Source organism: Xenopus tropicalis, chromosome 8 (genome assembly GCF_000004195.4).
Source record: "Xenopus tropicalis strain Nigerian chromosome 8, UCB_Xtro_10.0, whole genome shotgun sequence".
Classification (NCBI taxonomy): Eukaryota; Metazoa; Chordata; class Amphibia; order Anura; family Pipidae; genus Xenopus; species Xenopus tropicalis.
The window spans coordinates 63,407,448-63,428,220 of NC_030684.2; the positions used below are offsets into that span (position 1 = coordinate 63,407,448).

Genomic DNA, 20,773 nt, shown 5'->3' on the forward strand with positions numbered 1-20,773 from the left:
TCATTTTTTAAATGTTATTCAGAACTTGCAACATGCGTTTCAAATCTACAAGATTAAAATTCCTTCTAAATCATGAATAAAGATGATTCACCAGAAGACGAGGGAATTTCAGAGAGGTGACTTGTGTTGCCCCCAAGAATATTGCTATATTGCATTTAAGTGAGTGGATTATTCTTTATAATTTCTAGAGGGCTAGTAGTGCAATCTTCCACTCTAAAAAACTTTTTAACTTTTACATACACAGAAATGTTATGTTAATACTCAGGAGCATATATGTCAAGTTTTAAATAAAGCACTCATTAATTATATACTTAAGGGTAAGTTACCTGAAAATTGAAAAGGGCATATTTTAAATATTCCAAACTTGCTGTATCTGTAAAGGTCAGGGTATCTGCTGCATGACTTGAAGCCTAGTTTTGTCATTTCTAAGAATGCAAACATAATTTGCAGAAGTTAATTGAGTCATCACTGTTTTCTTCTTAAACGGTTAACATCTGCTGCTCCAAACCAACAACAACAAATTACACATTTCAAGACACTTATAACCAATCTATGCGATCAAGGGTTTTCTTCTCCGTCAAAAGAAGTCTTAGGAGGACTATAAATGACACACAGTAAAGCCTCATTGATTATTTAGAACAGAACTGACCAAGTGGAGCTTGGACAGAAATGGCTCACCAAGGCAGTTTTACGACCCACAGCCTGCTCAATATCTCCACAGAACTGATTCAAATGGCATCATCACTTTGATATAACCTAGCCCTCAGACTATTTTAATTTCCTGTCCACTAAAAGTTGGACAACACTGGTTCAGAATCTGGTGGAACTGTTACATCAAAGTAAAAAGGATGAGCTAAACTATTGAGACTTTAGAGAAATACAAAAGGGAAATTACATCAGAGGGAAAGGAAATGATCAGTGTTCTCAGGGCATAGTCTAAAAAGTATGTGTTGCAAATGGGCATTTGCCAAAGACCGTGTATACCTTGGTATTCAGACAATCTCTATGACTTGCTGGTCAGTGCAACACAGGTAACCAGACTGAAGAAAAAATATTATGACGTACAAAGAAAATTTATCAAATAAGGTTTAAAAAATTAAACAGGTATTTTAGGACCCTGCTTGCAAGATTCCATAAACGATTCACTGGCACGTGTCTAACTGTTCATTTCTTTTAACCTAAATTGGCAGGGGCAGTGAGCAAAGCAATTTAGAGTGCAAATGAATTGTGGCTGCAAGGGGGTGAAGCAGGTGACACAAGTGTGCAGGGCCTGACTCAAATGCATCTGATCCACCATGCACGTGCATTATGTCGCATTTTGAACACAGTAGTGCGGAAGTCTGCCTGGCAGCATTCATGTTCATTGGCACAAAGGAAACCCTGGAGCTACCACCTGGTTATGAGGTGGCAGTAGCTTTAGGGTTTCCCTGCATCAATTGGAGCAGCAGCGCTTGTTCAGAACAGAAGGCAGGAAGGAACGGAGCACAACAATACGGAATTACAAGGAGCGCATTTTGACATAGGTACTTTTAATGAAAGCGGTTTAATGTGCAACTGAACTGCCTTTCTAACACATAAAAAAATAACTAGCCAATGGTACTAGACCCCATGCTATGCTCATATACCTCTGCCACTTGCTGGAGACTGTGAGGAGGATGGTCCTGTTTAGAAGACTACTGGAAAGATTTGTGGACCCTTCTTGAACCACTGCTTTGGAGAAACCAAAGATATTCTTACTAGATGATCCATTTTTGGAACATAAAACCTGTGTTCAGAGGACAGCAAATGTTAAATGGTTAAATGCTTGAATGCCCGCAACTGGAAAAAAAATCACCTCCAACTTTCATAGAACTTAAGACTGTTTTTGCCAGAATATGTTGTGTCCCTGTCTCTATGCTTCAGATCATATGCTTACCTGCCTACCATAGCTAATTTCCCCAAGGGATTACGAGTACAGGCAGACAGCATGTCACAATGCACAAAAGTAAATTTAGTATTATGCAGGAAATATCATGTGGCATGTAGTTATTATCTGAGATTCAACCCCCCCGGGCTCAAGTTCTAATCAAATATTCTCAGTCTCATCTTTCACTGCCTAGAGATGCAATAAGTAATTTACAAAACTGAATGAGAAGTACATCAAAGTAAACAAAATATACACACATACATGTTGGGTGACTTGAAGATACTGAACTGAAATATTTGTATTAGAAGTAAACCTAAAAGCACTGCAACAAATACAAACAGTTTACTACTATGAGGCAGAAGTAAGGTTGGATCTAGGAAGTCTGGCATTCTGACTTTGATGGAATCCAAATCCAGCAAAATCAATATTTATTACTGTCTGAGCCTTCAAGATTGTCTATCCCAGAGCAGCCACAAAAAAAAGTGGACTGAATCAATATCGATACCCTGAATCCACTTTCCTATAAGCAAGAACACATTTACACATAGTGGGATCAATTTAATCACAAACTAATTAAGGTGCCCAATTGTTTGTGAAAAGATCCCAGACCCATAGGAAAGCCATGCGTACAAAAGTTGAACATACAAAGTCTTTGCAGATGTGGTTGCATGGAACTGAACTCAGAACTCCAATACAGCAGCAATGTTAACCACTAAACCATTGTGCAGCCCATGTGACTAGTGATGAACAAAACTGCCTTGTTTTACTTCCCACAAAAAAAATTAATGAAATAGCTGTATAAATTCACAAAACTGCAAAATGTTGCCTATATTTTGCCAAACTCAATTGCTGTTTTTTCTGGCACCAAATGCATTGGAGTCAAAAATGATATGGTGCATAGTCATAGTGATTGCATCTTTCAATTCTTTTATTGTATATATTATTGTATATTATCTCATTTACTTTGCTGCCCTTAGTAAAAAAGCTGTAGAGTGCAAAGAGAGTACATTATTGTCAGGGGTCAAGTCAGAAGCATGTCATCAACAAAGTGTTCAGGATATTACAGATGACATGCCTTATAGGCAATTGGTTGCATCTAAATATAGTAGAACAGTCTACCCATATTGGCATTTCATGTTTTGCCCTGGAACCTCAGCACTCCCTATGCTGACAAGCAGTTACCCAGAAAGTGTGAACACTTTTGATAAAATGTATATGGTGCAAGGAAGTCTGCCATCTGACTCCAGTACAGGAGCCTTGCTATAGTAGTTGCAGGAGATGCTACTGCATTTGTTGCACACAATAAAGAGAACTGGGCTAAAAGATATAACTGCAAATAAGGGTGTTGTTTAAGACGGTGGGAGATTACTGAGGGCATGGGGTTTGGGCAGGTTAAATGTGGACCCTGCAAAACATTTTGCACAAAGGTCACTGGCACTCTAGCTGCACTCTTGTCCCAATGTAAAGCCATATTCCCACTAGCATATACCACTAGCTGTGTAGCAGTTATATTACTGCTGCAAACAGCCACATTTTTTGTAGAAATTTTTTAAGGAAAGTCAAAGCCAGATTTGGGAATTTTGTTTGGATTACACTTGAAAATTCCTAAATCTTGATATGTTGTAGCAGTCAGAGGACAAAATAACTGAGCCCTCAGTGAATAAGTATGCTCTTTATATAGTATCTTGCCCTTTAAAAAGCTTTTTAAATTGCAGTGCATGTCTTTTGCCAACAGAAGAGCCATTTTTCTCAACTCATATTTCTGGAATTTGGACTGATCAGATTCAAGTCAAAATATGTCTCATTTCCGATTCACTGCATATGAAGGAGATGGGCATCTTGGTAGGTCACGGCAAAGTATACTTGGATGCATTTATCATATCAGTGGGAAGATGACAGCTCATCTAGACATCCCCGTACCGATCCTCACTGTTACAGAAATGACTGGTTTAGGCCAAATTGTGCTACAATATTTCATTAATGCCAGAAATTGTTTATTTCCAATGTTTCTGACACATTTGCACAAAAAGAAGTAATCCTATGTAACATTCTATGTAACTCTGTAGTGCTGGTAACCAAACAGATATCAGATAATGTACCTTCTACTTTAATTAAAAGGATACAAGGATATCCACTGTTTCTGTGTGAGCATGTGAATGCACCTCTCTGTAAGTGTGTGTTTCTTAAGGAGCCACATACCTTAAGATATAGGGCCTCATTTACAGATGCCCCAGGCTTAGTGCTTGTGTCTGCAGCATAGCTGTGGTCTGACCTGCCACTGAACACAAGGCAGCTCTTAGCACCCTGCAAGATGGCAGACACCTACATGCCTTCTCCCTCCTGCCCACCTTGTGAATACAGTACTGCTGAACACATGAGGTGCTGTATCCTTCGAAGAAAGCAAGGTCCTTGAGCTCTATTTTGGAATGCAAGGACCTGATCCTTTGGGTGCTGATGGAAGGACAGGGTAGTAAATGAGTCCTTAATTGTAATATGGGGAACTACTTGGGTGGCCAAACATTGTGATTCAGATTACCCTGTTTTGAGGAGAAGGGACATGTTTCTCCATTTTATTGACATCCTGAGTTAACCTTGTACTTTTGGTGGTGGTGGTGGCTATGTTTTTCTACAATAAAATAATAAAGTTGAGGATTATTTAATCTTTTAGTTATTCACTGATTTTTATTAGTTATTCACTGATTCAGATTCAGTGAGGGAAGCATCGCGTAACAGACTGCAGTATTTCTGTGCTCTGAGTTCTTCTGTATGTTTTGTCTTACAACAAACAGACCGCTAGCTCCATGGTAGAGAAAAACAGAAGCAGAAAGTTATTTGCTTTTCTTTGGTGACTCTATAGCTCCATTCAGTTGATGTGGCTAAGTATTCTCTGGAACTACAGGCAACAGTGAGACAAAAAGTATAAATCATACAGAAAGCTGCATGCAGCCCCCAAATTCAAATATTACAAGTCAGTTGTCAATTTATGTAGTACCAAAATAAAGGGCCATACTGGCTTGTATCCTTAACATTTGACAATACAGTATTCCATGCACATTAGATTAATGCCAGAAGTGTTTTACCTGTACATCTGTGCCAATTATTATAATTAATGTATATCTATATATCCAAAACCATCCAAGTTGAAAGAGCAATACCTATGAGAGAACAGCAATTGTTCAACCAATCATATATACCCTATAACCTTTACACACCATGCAGGAAATCCATACAGGGTTGTGTATTATTATACCTTCAGTTTAAACCTTTAGGTTTATATTATTGCCTATACAGGGAGATGCCATGCATTTATGTTGGTGGAGCTATTCCCCTGTACTAAGCACAATTCTGGTAAAACATTTGAGGGTATAGTGGTCCCATAAAGGTATACTGTGATGTGGAACATTTTTAATAATAGGATCACAGAAGGAAATCACAGAAGGCAATGTATTTCCTAGAAGTTTTGGGGACTTTCCCCTATGTAATAAACTTTGCCCAGGAGCAGTAACTCATAGCAACCAATCAGCAGGTAGAATATTTTGGTCACCTGTTTAAAAGCCAGCATCTTATTGGTTGCTATGGGTTATTGCTCTTGGGCAAACATAGTGCCTTTTATTACATAACCTCCTATTAGTACCAATCAAATATTCTTTCCTATATTATGTTGCTGTTCAGCAGGGTGTGTATAATGAAGAGTGAATGGGTATGCAGTATTTATTATAGAAAGGTTCTAAGAAATCAGATGTCTCCATTATTTAGGCTTTTGTGTTACGATGAATGCAGGAGTAGTTATTATCACTATTCCAATCATGGCAGCGTCAAAGTGGGTCATGCTTTTTTACACAGGCACTTGTCCCCCATAATGCTTGTCAGAAAATGCTTTTACGATATCAACTATTTATAAAGAAATTACACTTAGGGGCAGAATTATCAAAATATGAGTTTAGGGCTTAATACAAAACTCACCCATGTTCTATCCATTCTTATTGGATTTTAGAAGCGTATTTATCAATGGTTAGAACTCACCATTGCATAAATACGCTTCTAAAAACTCACCATTGGATAAATATGTGGGTGCTTTTTATTGAACTCTATACTCACATTTTGACAAATCTGCCCCTTATACATATTATGGTTTTAGGCTTGCTTTTCTAAATTGGCAGTGTGGATTATGGATACCTTTGTCAAGAGAAACCAGGATGAAAGATTGGGGGTACGTTGGTTGATGAGAACGGGGAAAAAGCAGAAATTTTGAACTCTTATTTTTCATCTGTCTATACATCTGAGGAGCCAGATAATGAAGGCTTCCCTTTTAATATACCCAGTACTAGTAATCTAGCTACTGACGCGTGGGTCACTCAGGAGGAAATTCAAAAGAGACTTGAACATGTAAAGGTAAACAAAGGTCCAGGACTGGATGGGATTCATCCCAGGGTATTAAATGAGCTGAGCGCTGTGATTGCCAAGCCTCTTCACATAATTTTTCAGGATTCGTGGAGGTTTGGCATGGTGCCGAGAGACTGGCGGATTGCTAATGTGGTGCCGTTATTTAAAAAGGGATCTCGTTCTCAGCCTGAAAACTATAGGCCTGTTAGTCTGACATCAGTAGTAGGAAAGCTTCTGGAAGGGGTAATAAGGGATAGGATAGTTGAATACATTGCAGTTCACAATACTATTAGTTTGTGCCAGCATGGTTTTATGCGTAACAGATCTTGCCAGACTAATTTAGTTGCCTTTTATGAGGAGGTGAGCAGGAACCTTGATGCTGGAATGGCAGTTGATGTCATCTACTTAGATTTTGCTAAAGCGTTTGATACAGTACCTCACAGAAGGTTAATGATCAAATTGAGGAGTATTGGCCTAGAACATAATATTTGTAATTGGATAGAGAACTGGCTGAAGGATAGAGTACAAAGAGTGGTGGTAAATGGAACATTTTCTAATTGGGCCAGTGTGGTTAGTGGAGTACCGCAGGGGTCAGTCCTTGGTCCTTTGCTTTTTAATTTGTTTATTAATGACCTGGAGGTGGGCATAGAGAGTACTGTTTCTATTTTTGCTGATGACACTAAATTGTGCAAAACTATAAGTTCCATGCAGGATGCTGCCGCTTTGCAGAGCAATTTGACAAAATTGGAAAACTGGGCAGCAAACTGGAAAATGAGGTTCAATGTTGACAAGTGCAAAGTTATGCACTTTGGTAGAAATAATATAAATGCAAACTATCTACTGAATGGTAGTGTGTTGGGGGCATCCTTAATGGAGAAGGATCTAGGGGTTTTTGTAGATCACAAGTTGTCCAATTCCAGGCAGTGTCATTCTGTGGCTACTACAGCAAATAAAGTGCTGTCTTGTATAAAAAAGGGCATTGACTCAAGGGATGAGAACATATTTTTGCCTCTTTATAGGTCCCTGGTAAGGCCTCACCTTGAGTATGCAGTGCAGTTTTGGGCTCCAGTCCTTAAGAAGGATATTAATGAGCTGGAGAGAGTGCAGAGACGTGCAACTAAACTGGTAAAGGGGATGGAAGATTTAAACTATGAGGTTAGACTGTCGAGGTTGGGGTTGTTTTCTCTGGAAAAGAGGCGCTTGCGAGGGGACATGATTACTCTGTACAAGTACATTAGAGGGGATTATAGGCAGTTGGGGGATGTTCTTTTTTCCCATAAAAACAATCAGCGCACCAGAGGTCACCCCTTTAGATTAGAGGAACAGAGCTTCCATTTGAAGCAGCATAGGTGGTTTTTCACGGTGAGGGCAGTGAGGTTGTGGAATGCCCTTCCTAGTGATGTGGTAATGGCAGACTCTGTTAATGCCTTTAAGAGGGGCCTGGATGAGTTTTTGAACAAGCAGAATATCCAGGGCTATTGTGATACTAATATCTACAGTTAGTATTACTGGTTGTATATATATAGTTTATGTATGTGAGTGTATAGATTGGTTAGTATAGGTTGTGTGCTGGGTTTACTCGTATGGGTTGAACTTGATGGACAATGGTCTTTTTTCAACCCTATGTAACTATGTAACTATGAATGACATCATTTTTGGGTTTTTGGGCACTGCTGTATTACACCCAAGTGAAAATGACATGGAGGAAAGAGAACTTCAAGAACCTCCAAGATATGTCACAGTAAATGTGATGTGGAGCTACCACTTAACAAATACCTGACCAAGCTAGAGGAATAACAGGAGCAGATTAAAATAAAGGTATAAGTACTTTCTAACCCAGATTTAGGGGGTGATTTATCAACATTTGAATTCAATTTTTTTCCTTTTTTAGTCAAAACTCCCACATTTGGATTATGGTTTCCAAAACTCGAATGTCCACTATTTAGTAAGCGTGATAAATCTGAAAAACCCAAAACGTTGGCATCTAGAAGCTTGCGAGTTCATATAGAAGTCAATATGAGTTGTCCTAGTCAAAATTTATGCGGTGTCTTAATTTGAGTTTTTAAAAAAAAATGTGTTTGTGGACCCATTGAAAATGATGCATTCCACTTTTTCTCAAGGTTTAATTCCATTGAGTTTTTTTGTATTCAAATGTTTTAATAAATAAGCAAACTTTGGAGGCAGGGGTTTAATATGCTTCTTTTTTTTTATTCAATAAGGTTGAATTGTTAGAACAGCAGCCATAGCAGGAGTGTCATTCTGTAGACACACCTACTAATTACCTATTGGCTCCTGCCTCAAACATGTGACAGAGCTGCTGGCCACCCTAATAGAAAGATGTTCTGAGTCCCTTCTTGTTAAACAAGGATCAGAGCTTATCATTGTTAAACTTTAGTGTAAACTGGTTGAAAATACAAGCATTTTTCTAGAGGAAAAAATAGCCCTCTACGCGGATGATGTCCTTCTGTTCCTTGCAGATCACGGGGACTCCCTTACCAACGCCATCAACTTAGCAGACAGCCTTGGAGCATTTAGTGGTCTGAAAATAAACAAAACTAAATCAACCCTCTTTTCTCTTGAGGGCCCCCAAGTGCGAGATGATATACAGGGACTGAAATGGGTCACGGAATTCAGATACCTAGGTATCATAATATCACAAGACCCTACTGTGTATATTGCAAAAAACATCGACCCAATTATACACAAATTTAAAGAAATTAGCGGGCTTTGGGAAGGTCTCCCTCTGTCCATATGGGGTAGAGTAAATCTATTTAAAATGGTATACTTACCCAAATTCCTATATGCCCTACATCATGCTCCTGTATGGCTTCCCCCACAACTATTCAAGCGCATTGACTCAATCCTTTTCCCTTTCATCTGGGCGCACAAAGCTCCCAGGATTAATAGACGTACATTAATGGCCCCGCAAGACAATGGGGGTTTGGCCCTTCCTCACCTACAATATTACTACTATGCCTCACAACTATGGTTCTTGCACAGTTGGTTTAGCCAAGAGATGGACAATCCCCTCACAGTACTACTGGCTTCGTGCACGGAGTCTATGGAAGCCCTGAGAAACGCCCCCTATAGAAAGGCTAAAGACACCCTAGGACTTCCCCCAGTTATTAAAGTCCCACAAAAAATTTGGGCAATCACTAAGACCCTATTCCCCAAACTTATGCATCTGCCATCTCCCCGTTCCCCACTGTGGAGGAACTCCAACTTCAAACACCTACTACTTCTCCCCGATTTTCAATACTGGCCTAAACTTGGAGTCCGCCACCTGCAAGATCTCCTAATAGAAGGTATATTCCCATCCTTTGACCAACTAAAAGGGAAACTAGATCAGGCAAACTTGGAAATATATAGGTCGATGACGACAAGTGGGCAGAAGTAACAGATGATCTATACAGCTTTCTGATATCCACCAAGGACAAGATGGTCCAATTTAAAATAATACACAGAACATATATCACCCCAATGCGCTTAAAGGTTATGGGGAAGAACCAACATGCCTCTTGCCCGAAATGCCAAATGACAGAAGCCGGGTTCTTTCATTTAATTTGGACCTGCCCCACAATATTTAAATATTGGACAGATGTAACTAACTACTTAAATGAACAAATCCCCTTTCCAGGTATCTTGTCCCCAGAGGTATGTCTCCTGGGACTTATAGAAGACTTAGTCCCTCTGAATAAAACTAAAACGCTACTCAGATCACTATACTTCTACGCAAAAAAGGTAATTACAATGAAGTGGATGAGCCCCCACCCCCCCGACCTCCACCAATGGGTACAACTGGTCCACTCTAGACTCCCACTTATTAGGCTGACATATCTGGCTAGGGGCTGCCCAAATAAGTTCGAGAATGTATGGTCTCCCTGGTTAGACGCACACTCTAGCGAGAATCTCAGGATATAACACCAGGATGTCTGGTAATAAAGTTCCTCCCTAACTTTGACTCTGCAACTAGATCAGGCAATGTCCACTGTATCCAACCGTCCTTGCTATTGCATACTTGTATACGGTCATGGCATTATACACTGTATATGTAAATGTGCTTTTATGTTATGTTTGTAAAGAAAATGAAAATAAAAACCTTTTAAAAAAAAGAAAATACAAGCATTTTTAATTAAACCAGCAAAAAGGGGAAAATGTTGTTTTCAAAGTGTTTACTACAATATCCCTTTAAAGTTTTTTACAGAGTAAATGATAGTGCCCCTTTAATACATGACTCAAACTTCATCTTCATTTTAAGTGTTAATTTATTAGGCACAAGAGCAATCTGCCTAACAGCATTTGTACTCCATAACCATGATAAGCCAATTTCTAGTGTTTGTATAACACCACAGAATCCTTTACCAAGGCTCAAACTCAATGTGTAATTTATTAGTGAGAATTGACAATGTGATGACTATGAAAAGAGCCTCTAGCTTCCAGTCTCTCAGGGTTTCAGTTCTTGGTTGTAAATGATTTATTTTGTGCAATGGTCATGAATTTCTTTAGTCCAAAATAACAACGCCAGAGCAGAAACAGATGGCTGTAAATGAAAAATGAGTGCACAGAAATCCCTGAAAGTAGAGCTTTTGTTTTAGTAAATTAACCTTTTCAGCAGCAGGTCTGGCAATTCAGAATTGCAGTAGTGTTAGAAACTAAGGCTGTATGAGATGCCAATCCTTCTTCCTGCAGAATAGCAGGCTTTCATTAAAATTGGCCCTTTACTTTGGGAATCGCTGCTTTGCTAGAAATAGTATCCAAATGAAGCTTTCTAGTTACTCATCCCAACACTTTCCATTGCCTTAGGGTGCCCAGGTACTAGATAAGAATAGCGAGGGACTTACTTTCAGTGCAATTCTCAGCCATTGGTATTATGTGATCAGTGGTATTCCTTCAAGTGGAGTTCCATTTGGCTTTCCTTTTCATATAATTTGAAAGCAATGGAAAGGTATTTCATTTCTAGTGTCCCAACTTACTACAGTATGTGCATCAACTGCTTTTATGATTGTAGCATTGTCCATGGATACTTTGTCTTCTTCTGGTCTATACCTTATTAACATTGGACACAAACATCACCAGTGGTGTTGCCCATAACAACCAATCAATCTTTGCATTTGTTTTCTAACTTGTAGGTAACTGTTCATATCTAATTGCAGATTGGTTGCTATGGGCAACATCACCTGTGATGTTTGTCTCCAATGTTAATAAATACACCCCATGTACTGTGTGTTTTTTTCACTTGCACATAATTAGTAATTACCTTGTAATCTATAACATTTCCAAATCTTGTCAAGGGCAAGATTTTTTGTATACCTACACCCCTATTGGGCACAGATTATATATAACAACATTCAAAGGATATAACTGGTCATTGTTCATGTATTGTATTAGTACTGTAAAGTTTATTCTATATAGATATGCAGATGCTTTACAATTAATACATTTAAAAAATGTGGTTATAATATTTAGCAAACCTAGGACTGTATTTGTAGTGTGTTTATACACAATAACAATTTTCAGTCCCACTACCCTCATCTATAAATAGGATATTATCAGGAATATATCAAACATCAATTCTACGGAAAGAGACTGGGAACAATTCGATTGTGTTTCTGCTAGAGTTTTGCTAGAGAACTAAATTACTGGCACTGGCAGATCTGATGGTTTATGGTCAAAGATGGTCGTTCTTTTTTATACAAATTACTACTTTGGGAGTGGTATAGCTGTCATGTGAAACCCACCTGACCCAACCCTCTATACATCATACACCACAAACTAATTAGCCTTCATTAAATAGAACTGAACTAAAGAAAAAAACCCTGACACCAAAGAGCAAGGCTTGAGGAAAGAGTATGAAAGGCCATAATCCTCATCATCCCCTCATGGAGAGTTCCATATCCATGGAAACAGTAAATAAAGGCTTTATTGAGACAGTACATTTTGGCCTAAAATGGATGCTACATGACATTGGGCTGTTGTACTCCATCCCACATAGAGAAATAATATGTTTAAAAAAACACTGTTCCTTTCCTACCTGCCAAATATCTTCCAGTTGGATCATATGGCTACCCATTGTTTTGAATGTAAAGCACATACCCTGATGGCAAGAGACAGAAAGCACTCTACGTCTAAGAGAAGAGGTGGGCTGAGACTCAGAATATAAGGGTAAAAGAGGATGGTATATTTAGTTGCACAGGGGTGTTGCCCTTGGACGCCAGTACAGCAGCTGAAATAGCTGAGTATTTTCTCTGTTATCTGGAACGTTACAACTTCCTATTTGTACAAGAACAAATTGGATCCCAGTAGGGTTGCTTTTTCAGGAAGCTAATATTATTTACCACAGTGTTTGCAGCTCATATTTAGCCTACTACAGCGAAATTACATGTCACTAATACAGTACTATAAATAGACTTCCATACACAGCTTCCTATAAAAAGAATAACCACAGATCTATGACTTGTCCTTTAAGACCTTGACTTCTTCCTTTTTAGCTTTGATTCATTGTGCTACATTAATTTGACAATCTTATTGTGAGAACAAGACCTTTGCATAAATGTCATCTTATGGGCAGCCATATTTCTTGTACTATAAAAGGTGCGTTATCATGATATGGTGAGACAGCAACAGGGAATCCATGGAACTAAATATTCTGCTTTATTATTTGTCTATCTTCAAGTCTGTAGCACTCATTTATTTATTTCAATTCTAAAAACTACTCTATTTAGCTCTACTCTAAAACTGGTTCTCTCTTCATCTATGTTGCTAACAACAAGACATCAGCTGGTAGCATTTATTGGTCATTTGTTTGTAAACATACAGTTGGTTGCTGTGGGTCACTAGATGTGTAAACTTAGCAACAAGTTGGGCACCAGCTGATGAAAATGTGACTAGCTTTATCACTTTGTACATACTTGACTATTACAGTTTAGCAAGAACTTTTGTTGAACACCAAGATTTTCCCTGTTTAGGGAAGCCACCTGTTAATGACTCTGGTACACCAACCTACTCTTCTGTGAACCACTCCAGGTCCAGGTGGCTGGAACTTACCACACATAAATGGTGCGCTATACAGTGCACTAATATGTTATCTCTGAGATGCTTACAAACAATGGCGAATGCACAAACTTGACTTCATTAATGCTCTAAAACTTGATGTGCTTGGCTGTTACATTGGTTTAAGTCTAAAGTATGTGTGGGAGTTCCATCGATCTTCGATCCTAGACATTAGATGCACTGTTTATAAACAATGTTACACAGCTACTCTATTTACAACTGTTTCTGTGTATGTACAGTATATAGTTTTTTTCTGTTTTACACTGGCATTTGCTTTTTTTCTATTCTAATGCATGGTTCCACATGTTTGTTTGCAGCGTTTTTTTGGTACCATTCACACTTGGGGGAGGTTATTTAGGAGTCTGTATTGGTTACAGTCTGGTTTGTTACTCTTGAGAAAGACCACAGTTAAGGGGTATATTTATCGTGCTGTGTAAAAAGTGGAATAAAGCATTACCGGTGATGTTGCCCAGGGCAACCAATCAGCAATTAGATTTAAACAGAACACCAAAGCAAATCATCTGATTGGCTGCTATGAGCAACATCACTGGTATGTTTTACTCAACTTTTTACACAGCATGATAAATATGCCCCCGGTGTTCAAAACATTGGATGCAGTACTATGCTTTTATATACATATATATATTTTAGTCCCACATACCTTCTGCATATTGTAAATGTATTGTAATATTTAAAAACAGTTTCTTCTGAGTTATGTTATACAAGCCATGAAATGTCTAAATAAAATGGTTTCCTTTGCCAGGACGACCTTCCCTAAATGACTCTTAATACTGCATTAGATGGCAGAAGAGACAATCAGCTGTACAGAGAATACAGGTTTTGTGGGACATTTACACACAGTAACAAGAATAATCACCCAATTGCTTTCTTTATTGTCATTTGAAAGCCTCATTTTTGCAGCCATCTGGCACATGTGCATTAAGAAAAAATTAGATATTTTATGGAGCAAATTTAACAAGCTTTTTTTTAACTAAAGCTTGTTTGAAATTAACCATCTACACAATATAATCCCCCAGAAAACAGGTTTGCAGTTTGTTCTGACAAAACGGATCCTTTCACTGAAAATAACCCCAAGATAATGCACACTGTACATGTTATATTTAGCAGGAAAAAGAGAGATAAAAGGCTGTTCTTACTAAAGCACACAGCAGATCAACGGCTTCCAAGATCAGTTCCTGGTGACCAATTCGTGTGACACCCAGTTCCTCTAGCTCCTGATGCGTGATGTGTAACAACTGCTCTCCATTGATCTTTTCCCTCTCAAAGTTTTTGATGTACTGCTGTAGGCAATCATCCAGCCCTGATAAGGAGAATCCAGAAAAGAAACATTATGCTAAGATCAATAAACACCTGGTACAGAAAAAAAAGTTCTTCTCTATAAAAGGGAGAGGAAAACAACAGTTCTTCTATAAAGCATGCTGCGACAGAGCAGATATTTGTATAACCATTTAGGGCTGTGACAAACGGAGAGATTAGTCGCCGCGCAACAAATCTCCCTTGTGGGCGGCAGCCAACTAATCTCCCCAAAATGTAAATCAGCGGTGGGATGGCATACGCGGCGCCGAAATCACTGAAGTTTCTTCTCAAGGCAACTTCTGCGACTTAGGAAAATCACGGCCCCGCATATGCCATCCCACCGGCGATTTACATTCTAGTCAGTGGGATGGTATTTCAGGGAGATTGGTTGCGCAGGCGACTAATCTCCCCGTGTGTCACAGCCCTTAAGCAGATTTCTAATACTGAAGCTACAGAGCTCTGTCAGGAGGCTGACTCATAGTCTAACTAACTGAGCATGTTCACTTGGTCTGGGTGTCTGTGCAGGAGTAAGGCATTATGGGAACTTTCTTTACACAGCTCAGCGTTTTTTTCTTCCTGTTTGGCTTCTGATCTTCTGAACAGGAGAAATATGGGGAGACTTAAGGGCACTATTGAGACAACTGAAGGTATGCCTGCAGCTTGAGATTAACTCTTTACTAGCCTCTCCTTCTCCTTTAACACCCTTTGAATTGCAAGGTTTTTTCAAATAGGGCCCTCTGATTCTTTTGTTACTTTGTAAACACTTGTTTGATAAATTATTGTAAGATCCCTGTTTATTAGCAATAAGCTGTGTGATTTGTTGGCGCAATACAAGTATGGGATCCCTTATCCGGAATCAGCTATCCAGAAAGTTCTGAATTACGGAAAGGCCCTCTTTCATAGACTCCATTATAAGCAAATCATTCCAATTTTTAAAAATGATTTCCTTTTTCTCTTTAATTATAAAACAGTACCTTGTGCTTGATAATTAATCCTTATTTGAGGCAATACAATCCTATAGGGTTTATTTGATGTTTACATGATTTTTTAAGTATGGAGATCCAAATTATGGAAAGACCCCTTCTCTGGAAAACCACAGGCCCTAAGCATTCTGGATAACAGGTCCCATACCTGTACTGGCATAGAATTGTTTCCTTCACCCCACTAAGCACTCTTATCTCAATCTCTCCGCTAATTAGTAATGTTAAGGTTCCAAATTCAACATTTACATAAATTGTGAATTTTTGATAGGATTGGTGGTCTGATTAATCTGTTATAGATATAGCTAGAATCTCAGCTGAAAATTTTTAATCCGTTTTTGCTTACTTTAAATTAAACGTTGCGGTCACTTGTATGTGATAAATATTTATTTCAATTAATTTTTATAGCATTGAATTTATTTTTGAAACACATTTATGGTAATTTAGTCAGAAAAGTGAATATTAAAGAGTTCTCAAACAGAGCACAAAACGTGTTCTGGCACCAACTTGATTCTTTTTATGGATTTATGCATGATTTTAAATAGGAAAATTGGAAGTGGAATTTAACAACCTGTTTGCCATTCACAGGCCGTGTTCCACTATTGAAAACTTGCCAGTAGTTAGGACAAATTGACTTTAAAGGGGAAACATGAGTACACAGTTTTTCCAGTAATAAATAAAGCAAATAAAATGTGGTCCCCTCATGATGCAGAAACAGAGCCCCCATTTGACAGCCAGGACTAAATAATGCCTGGGCCCTTGTTACAACGCCAATATCCTCTCAACAGATGCTGGTTTCACTTTGGGCTAAAAATGAATCCTATCTATAAAAATGTCCCTTTTATTGGAGCTCCCTATAGATCAGTTCTCTGTCCGTGTTTGAAATGAAGGGTGGGAATGTCCTAATGGTCCTCGCAAGAAGCACAGCAGGAAGGAGATCACAGCCTAGCACTCACACAAGCAAAGACAGGCTTCAGTTCCCTATCAGGTCAGCCTAGCTGCTGATTGGTTCCTACAGTGCAGTGTACTGAGGGCCGCCGGCTCCCCTGCACATCCAGAGAATTCAGCCAGCAGGAAGTGGAAGAGATGGACGGGACTAGTGGGGTTTTTTTGGAATTTCTCAATAAATCAGTCTGAAACACAACTTTTTATTTAGAGGAGTATAATTCACTGGTACATTCTTAATGTTTATATGATGTGTCTCCTTTAAAAACATCTCTGTGTCCCCCAAACAGATACATCCATATCCACCCAGATGCAAACCCTTTGATAAACAAGTGTTGATAAATAAGTGCTGTAATACTGTTTTAAAAATGTTGAGCTTTATTAGCTTTTGTGATCCACAAAATACTTATTATCAGAATCCTGAAATATACTGTATAATACAGCTAAATAGTACCGGCTGTGAGAAGTTGATGTTATGCTGATTTGTATGACTTGATACAGCATTTTTTTTTTGTAAGTTCGCGGCTAGCATTGAAAATTTTAGGATAACCCTGCGCCAGCACAGATGGTTAAATCATTAGCAGTGGTGGATCTGTCAAGACCAACTGTGCTACTGATCAATCCGCCTGTACTGGAGGAAGAAAATCCTCAAAGCTTCCACTGGTAGCTGAGCTTAGGGACCAAATCTAAAACACTATGAGGCAGACAACTGTCAGCTTGATATGTATGCATAATTTGTACAATATGACAGAGAAATTCTTATGCAGTGAAACTAGGAATCCCTGGGTTATTCACTAGCCAGAGAAAATAAGTAATTAATAAAGGGGATAGATGACTCAACAAACCATGGAAAACATCATTAAAAGACCAGCATGTCGGACTTCAATTCTTATAGGGCTCATTTACTAAAACTTGAGGCAAGTGCTAATGACTAATAAACACAAAATCATACCCATCAGCATGCATTGTACATTGCATTTGTACCCAGTCCAGCTGCAGAGCTGAAGTTCAATGTGTTCAATGTGTGCCTTAGCGTGCACTTTGTAAATGAAACCCAAGTAAGGCACATCCAACGGGACAATCACACCTTGCCCACGTTAACAAGCCATTCATAGTCAGGTGCACATCTTTGCACTGCAGATATATGGCGCAAAAATGTTGTGTTTTGCTCTTGTTTTATGCCCTTTATGCCAATTTTCATAACTGAATCCTTATTCATTAATTTTTAAGGTGTATTTTGAGTCCTGTGTATTTGTGGAATGATACATTATTGAACACATGTACAGAACTCAAGGGCTTTGATATCTACTAGTACTTAAAATCAGCCGTAACCTTGAGTTTTGAGGTCACGCAGAGCAGACATAGTTCCCTCGTGTCTTCTCTCAAAAGAACGTGTATCGTAGTTACTGTAATTCAGATTTGAATATCTTCTGCACTAATAGAAAACATGAATTTTCTTGCCTGACTCCTAGTTAAATTATGATAAAATATGTGTAGTTCTGTTTCTTTTGATTTTTTTTTTTAAAGTGCTTTAAAACTGCTGCCCTGAATTGATAGAAAATTCAATATATAATATCAAAAGTCCAAGGTTTCCGTATGATTTAGATGTAAATTGCCTATATATGTTGTTGAATTTAGCACCCTGACCTGGTCAGTAAAAGTGCAAATTGCATAGCAATGTTTAGCAATCTGACAAAAATCAATCAAAGTATACGCTATCCAATTCTCAATACTAAAAAAAACACACATTAAAGCCTAGAACTAGTTCAAAGTCTAGAACTCAGTGCATAATGGACTTTTATTTGGTTGTACCATCCGGTTCTTGCTCAGTGTAGATTTAAAATTTAAAGGACAAGCAATATGATACGTGACAATAGCACTGACATACAAAAGAAGACAAAGGTCCAAATAGATTGATGATGTGAACATACTTTAGTCCTATATAATAACTCTTGGGGGGGGAGCATTTGCTTATGTTTGATTTTTTTTCCACAGTTCATACTTTTTTGCACAAAAATACAATGTTCGTCATAGAAACAAAACATGATTTTTTTTGCATTGTATTATGTGATAAAACTGCAAAAAATAAGCAATCTAAAAGCTGTTGAGATCCTGTAGAAGGCAATGGCAGGTGTCCTTTTTACAACTGAAAGATCTTTATTGGCTTCATGGTTTTAGAGGTTTTTTGATGGTTTCATTTGTGAGACAACATGAAAAAGTCACAGTTTTCACATTTTTTCCACATCTTTTTGGTGTTTGTGCTTTTTCAGTTCAGATCTTTTAATATTTGGCTTCATGGGTTAAACTCTAACATTATGAAAATCTGAATGTTGATAAATCTGCCCCTTACAAGTTTAAACGTTTAAAAACCATGCATTTGTGAAAGAAAATGTCAAATCAATGGAAGGAGGGGGATGTTGTGGTTAAGCACTAGCTGGACCACTATTAGATTATGTCTTGTCTTCATGTTCAGATTCATTAGCCATTAGTAGCAGGCAGAATGACAAAATGCACTGTATGACTACTCTTATCTAGAATATTTTATGTTTATAATACCGGGTGTATTTTAAATATGTTTCTGAGGTATCATTTAACATATCTAGGCAGTAGCATGTGGTTCTATACTGTATATATATAAAATATCAGTAAGAATATAGATATCTAGATCTAGATATCTGTGAAATGCAACGATAACAGAGATACAACTATATTTCTGAATACCACTAGGAGGTGTAAAAGTAAACTGGGCTTATACTGTTCACATTAGGACAATTTCGTGAAATATGCGCACCATTTATGAGACAGTACAATTGCATCTAGTTGCAACTGGGATTTGATAAACAGCCTTCTTTACGTCTGTACTGTAGCTGCAATTCCCTAGATTGCTGATGCCTAACTAGAAAATGCTAGAAGGTTACTGGAAAAATGGAAATTGCATGTATGTATTCTTGTCATTTGAGTGGTAAGGAAACTTTATGGGGCTAAACAATTTGATTTCTGCTTCACTGCTTTCCAAATCAATATACACTCTATTTACTGACACATCTAGCAAGTTATATGGACCTATGCTATAAATATTGATTATCTAAAACCGACAACAATGCTAACTTTTTTTTGAGAAATATATATAGACAGCTTTAGTTGCCAGTGTTTCCATATATAAAATGTGATACCCCTTTTCTTTCATATTGTGTCTAAATTACCCACAAAGACCATTACTATAGAAATCTCTACTGTTTGCACATGGAATTATCTCTAGTACTATATAAACAGTATGTCACATCCACATCTTTACAAGTAGCAGATAATGATTGCGGACAAATTTAATAAATAGCATTGTAAGATAAACTAAACACATTAACTAAAGTCACCTTAACATATATGTTTCTTTATCTTTATTTAGTTATCTTTATTTCACTTACTCTAGTACCATTCAATTTTATTCTTGCAATACAAACTAAAGCTATGAGTTATTGTTGTTTCTGTCATTTCCATGGTAGTTCTATCATTGCATCCCCCGCCAATGATGTCAGGCTGTAGCCCTCTTGTTAAGCCACATCACCAAGAACTGTTGCAAGTGGATTATCACACAAAACTATAACCGTCAGGGGGGCTTTGGTACGGTAAAGGAGAATTAAAGGAGAAGGAAAGGTATAATCAGTGGGAGATGCCAAAATGTTAGGCACCCCCCACCAGTTATTGGAATCACTTAACTGATACCCTGGGCCGGAGCTTCTGTTAGCAGCAAACTGCACCTGCCCAGGGTGCCTATGAGCGAGTGTCTCCTCTTCGTGAGAAGCGTTACAAGAAGAGTTCGAAAAATATGGTAGAAGGGAAAGCATACAGGGAATATTATTAGGGGCAGATTTATCATGTGGCATAAAAAACAGAGACAAAATTCACCACACATTGGCAGGTTTAGTAAAAACAGCATCATTTTTTTATTTTTTCTTAGAGTGACTTCCACTCTAAGCGCATGTTGATGCAACTACTTTTACATGGTTGTGGGTTTTTTTATGAGGGAAATTCTTAGTCTTATTAATTGTACTTGTGTTGTACTGTGTTGTAAATTGCCCTTTATGAAAACCTTTACTTTTAATATTGATACTATAATAAAAAAAATAAACAGAGTGCATCCAATAGACATCCTCCTTATCTTACATTAAATTCAGTACTACTACCTGAAATAAAC

The 20,773-nt window shown here is 38.0% G+C and overlaps 1 protein-coding gene across 1 annotated transcript in view; it reads right to left on the reverse strand.

Moving 5' to 3' along the window:
• LOC100488567 (connector enhancer of kinase suppressor of ras 2) overlaps window positions 1-20,773 on the reverse strand; it is a 276,323-nt gene that overhangs the window by 156,636 nt on the left and 98,914 nt on the right. Inside the window, exon 2 of the mRNA XM_031891318.1 lies at window positions 14,497-14,660. Coding sequence (XP_031747178.1) covers window positions 14,497-14,660 — 164 coding nt within the window. The remainder of the gene's footprint in view (window positions 1-14,496; window positions 14,661-20,773) is intronic.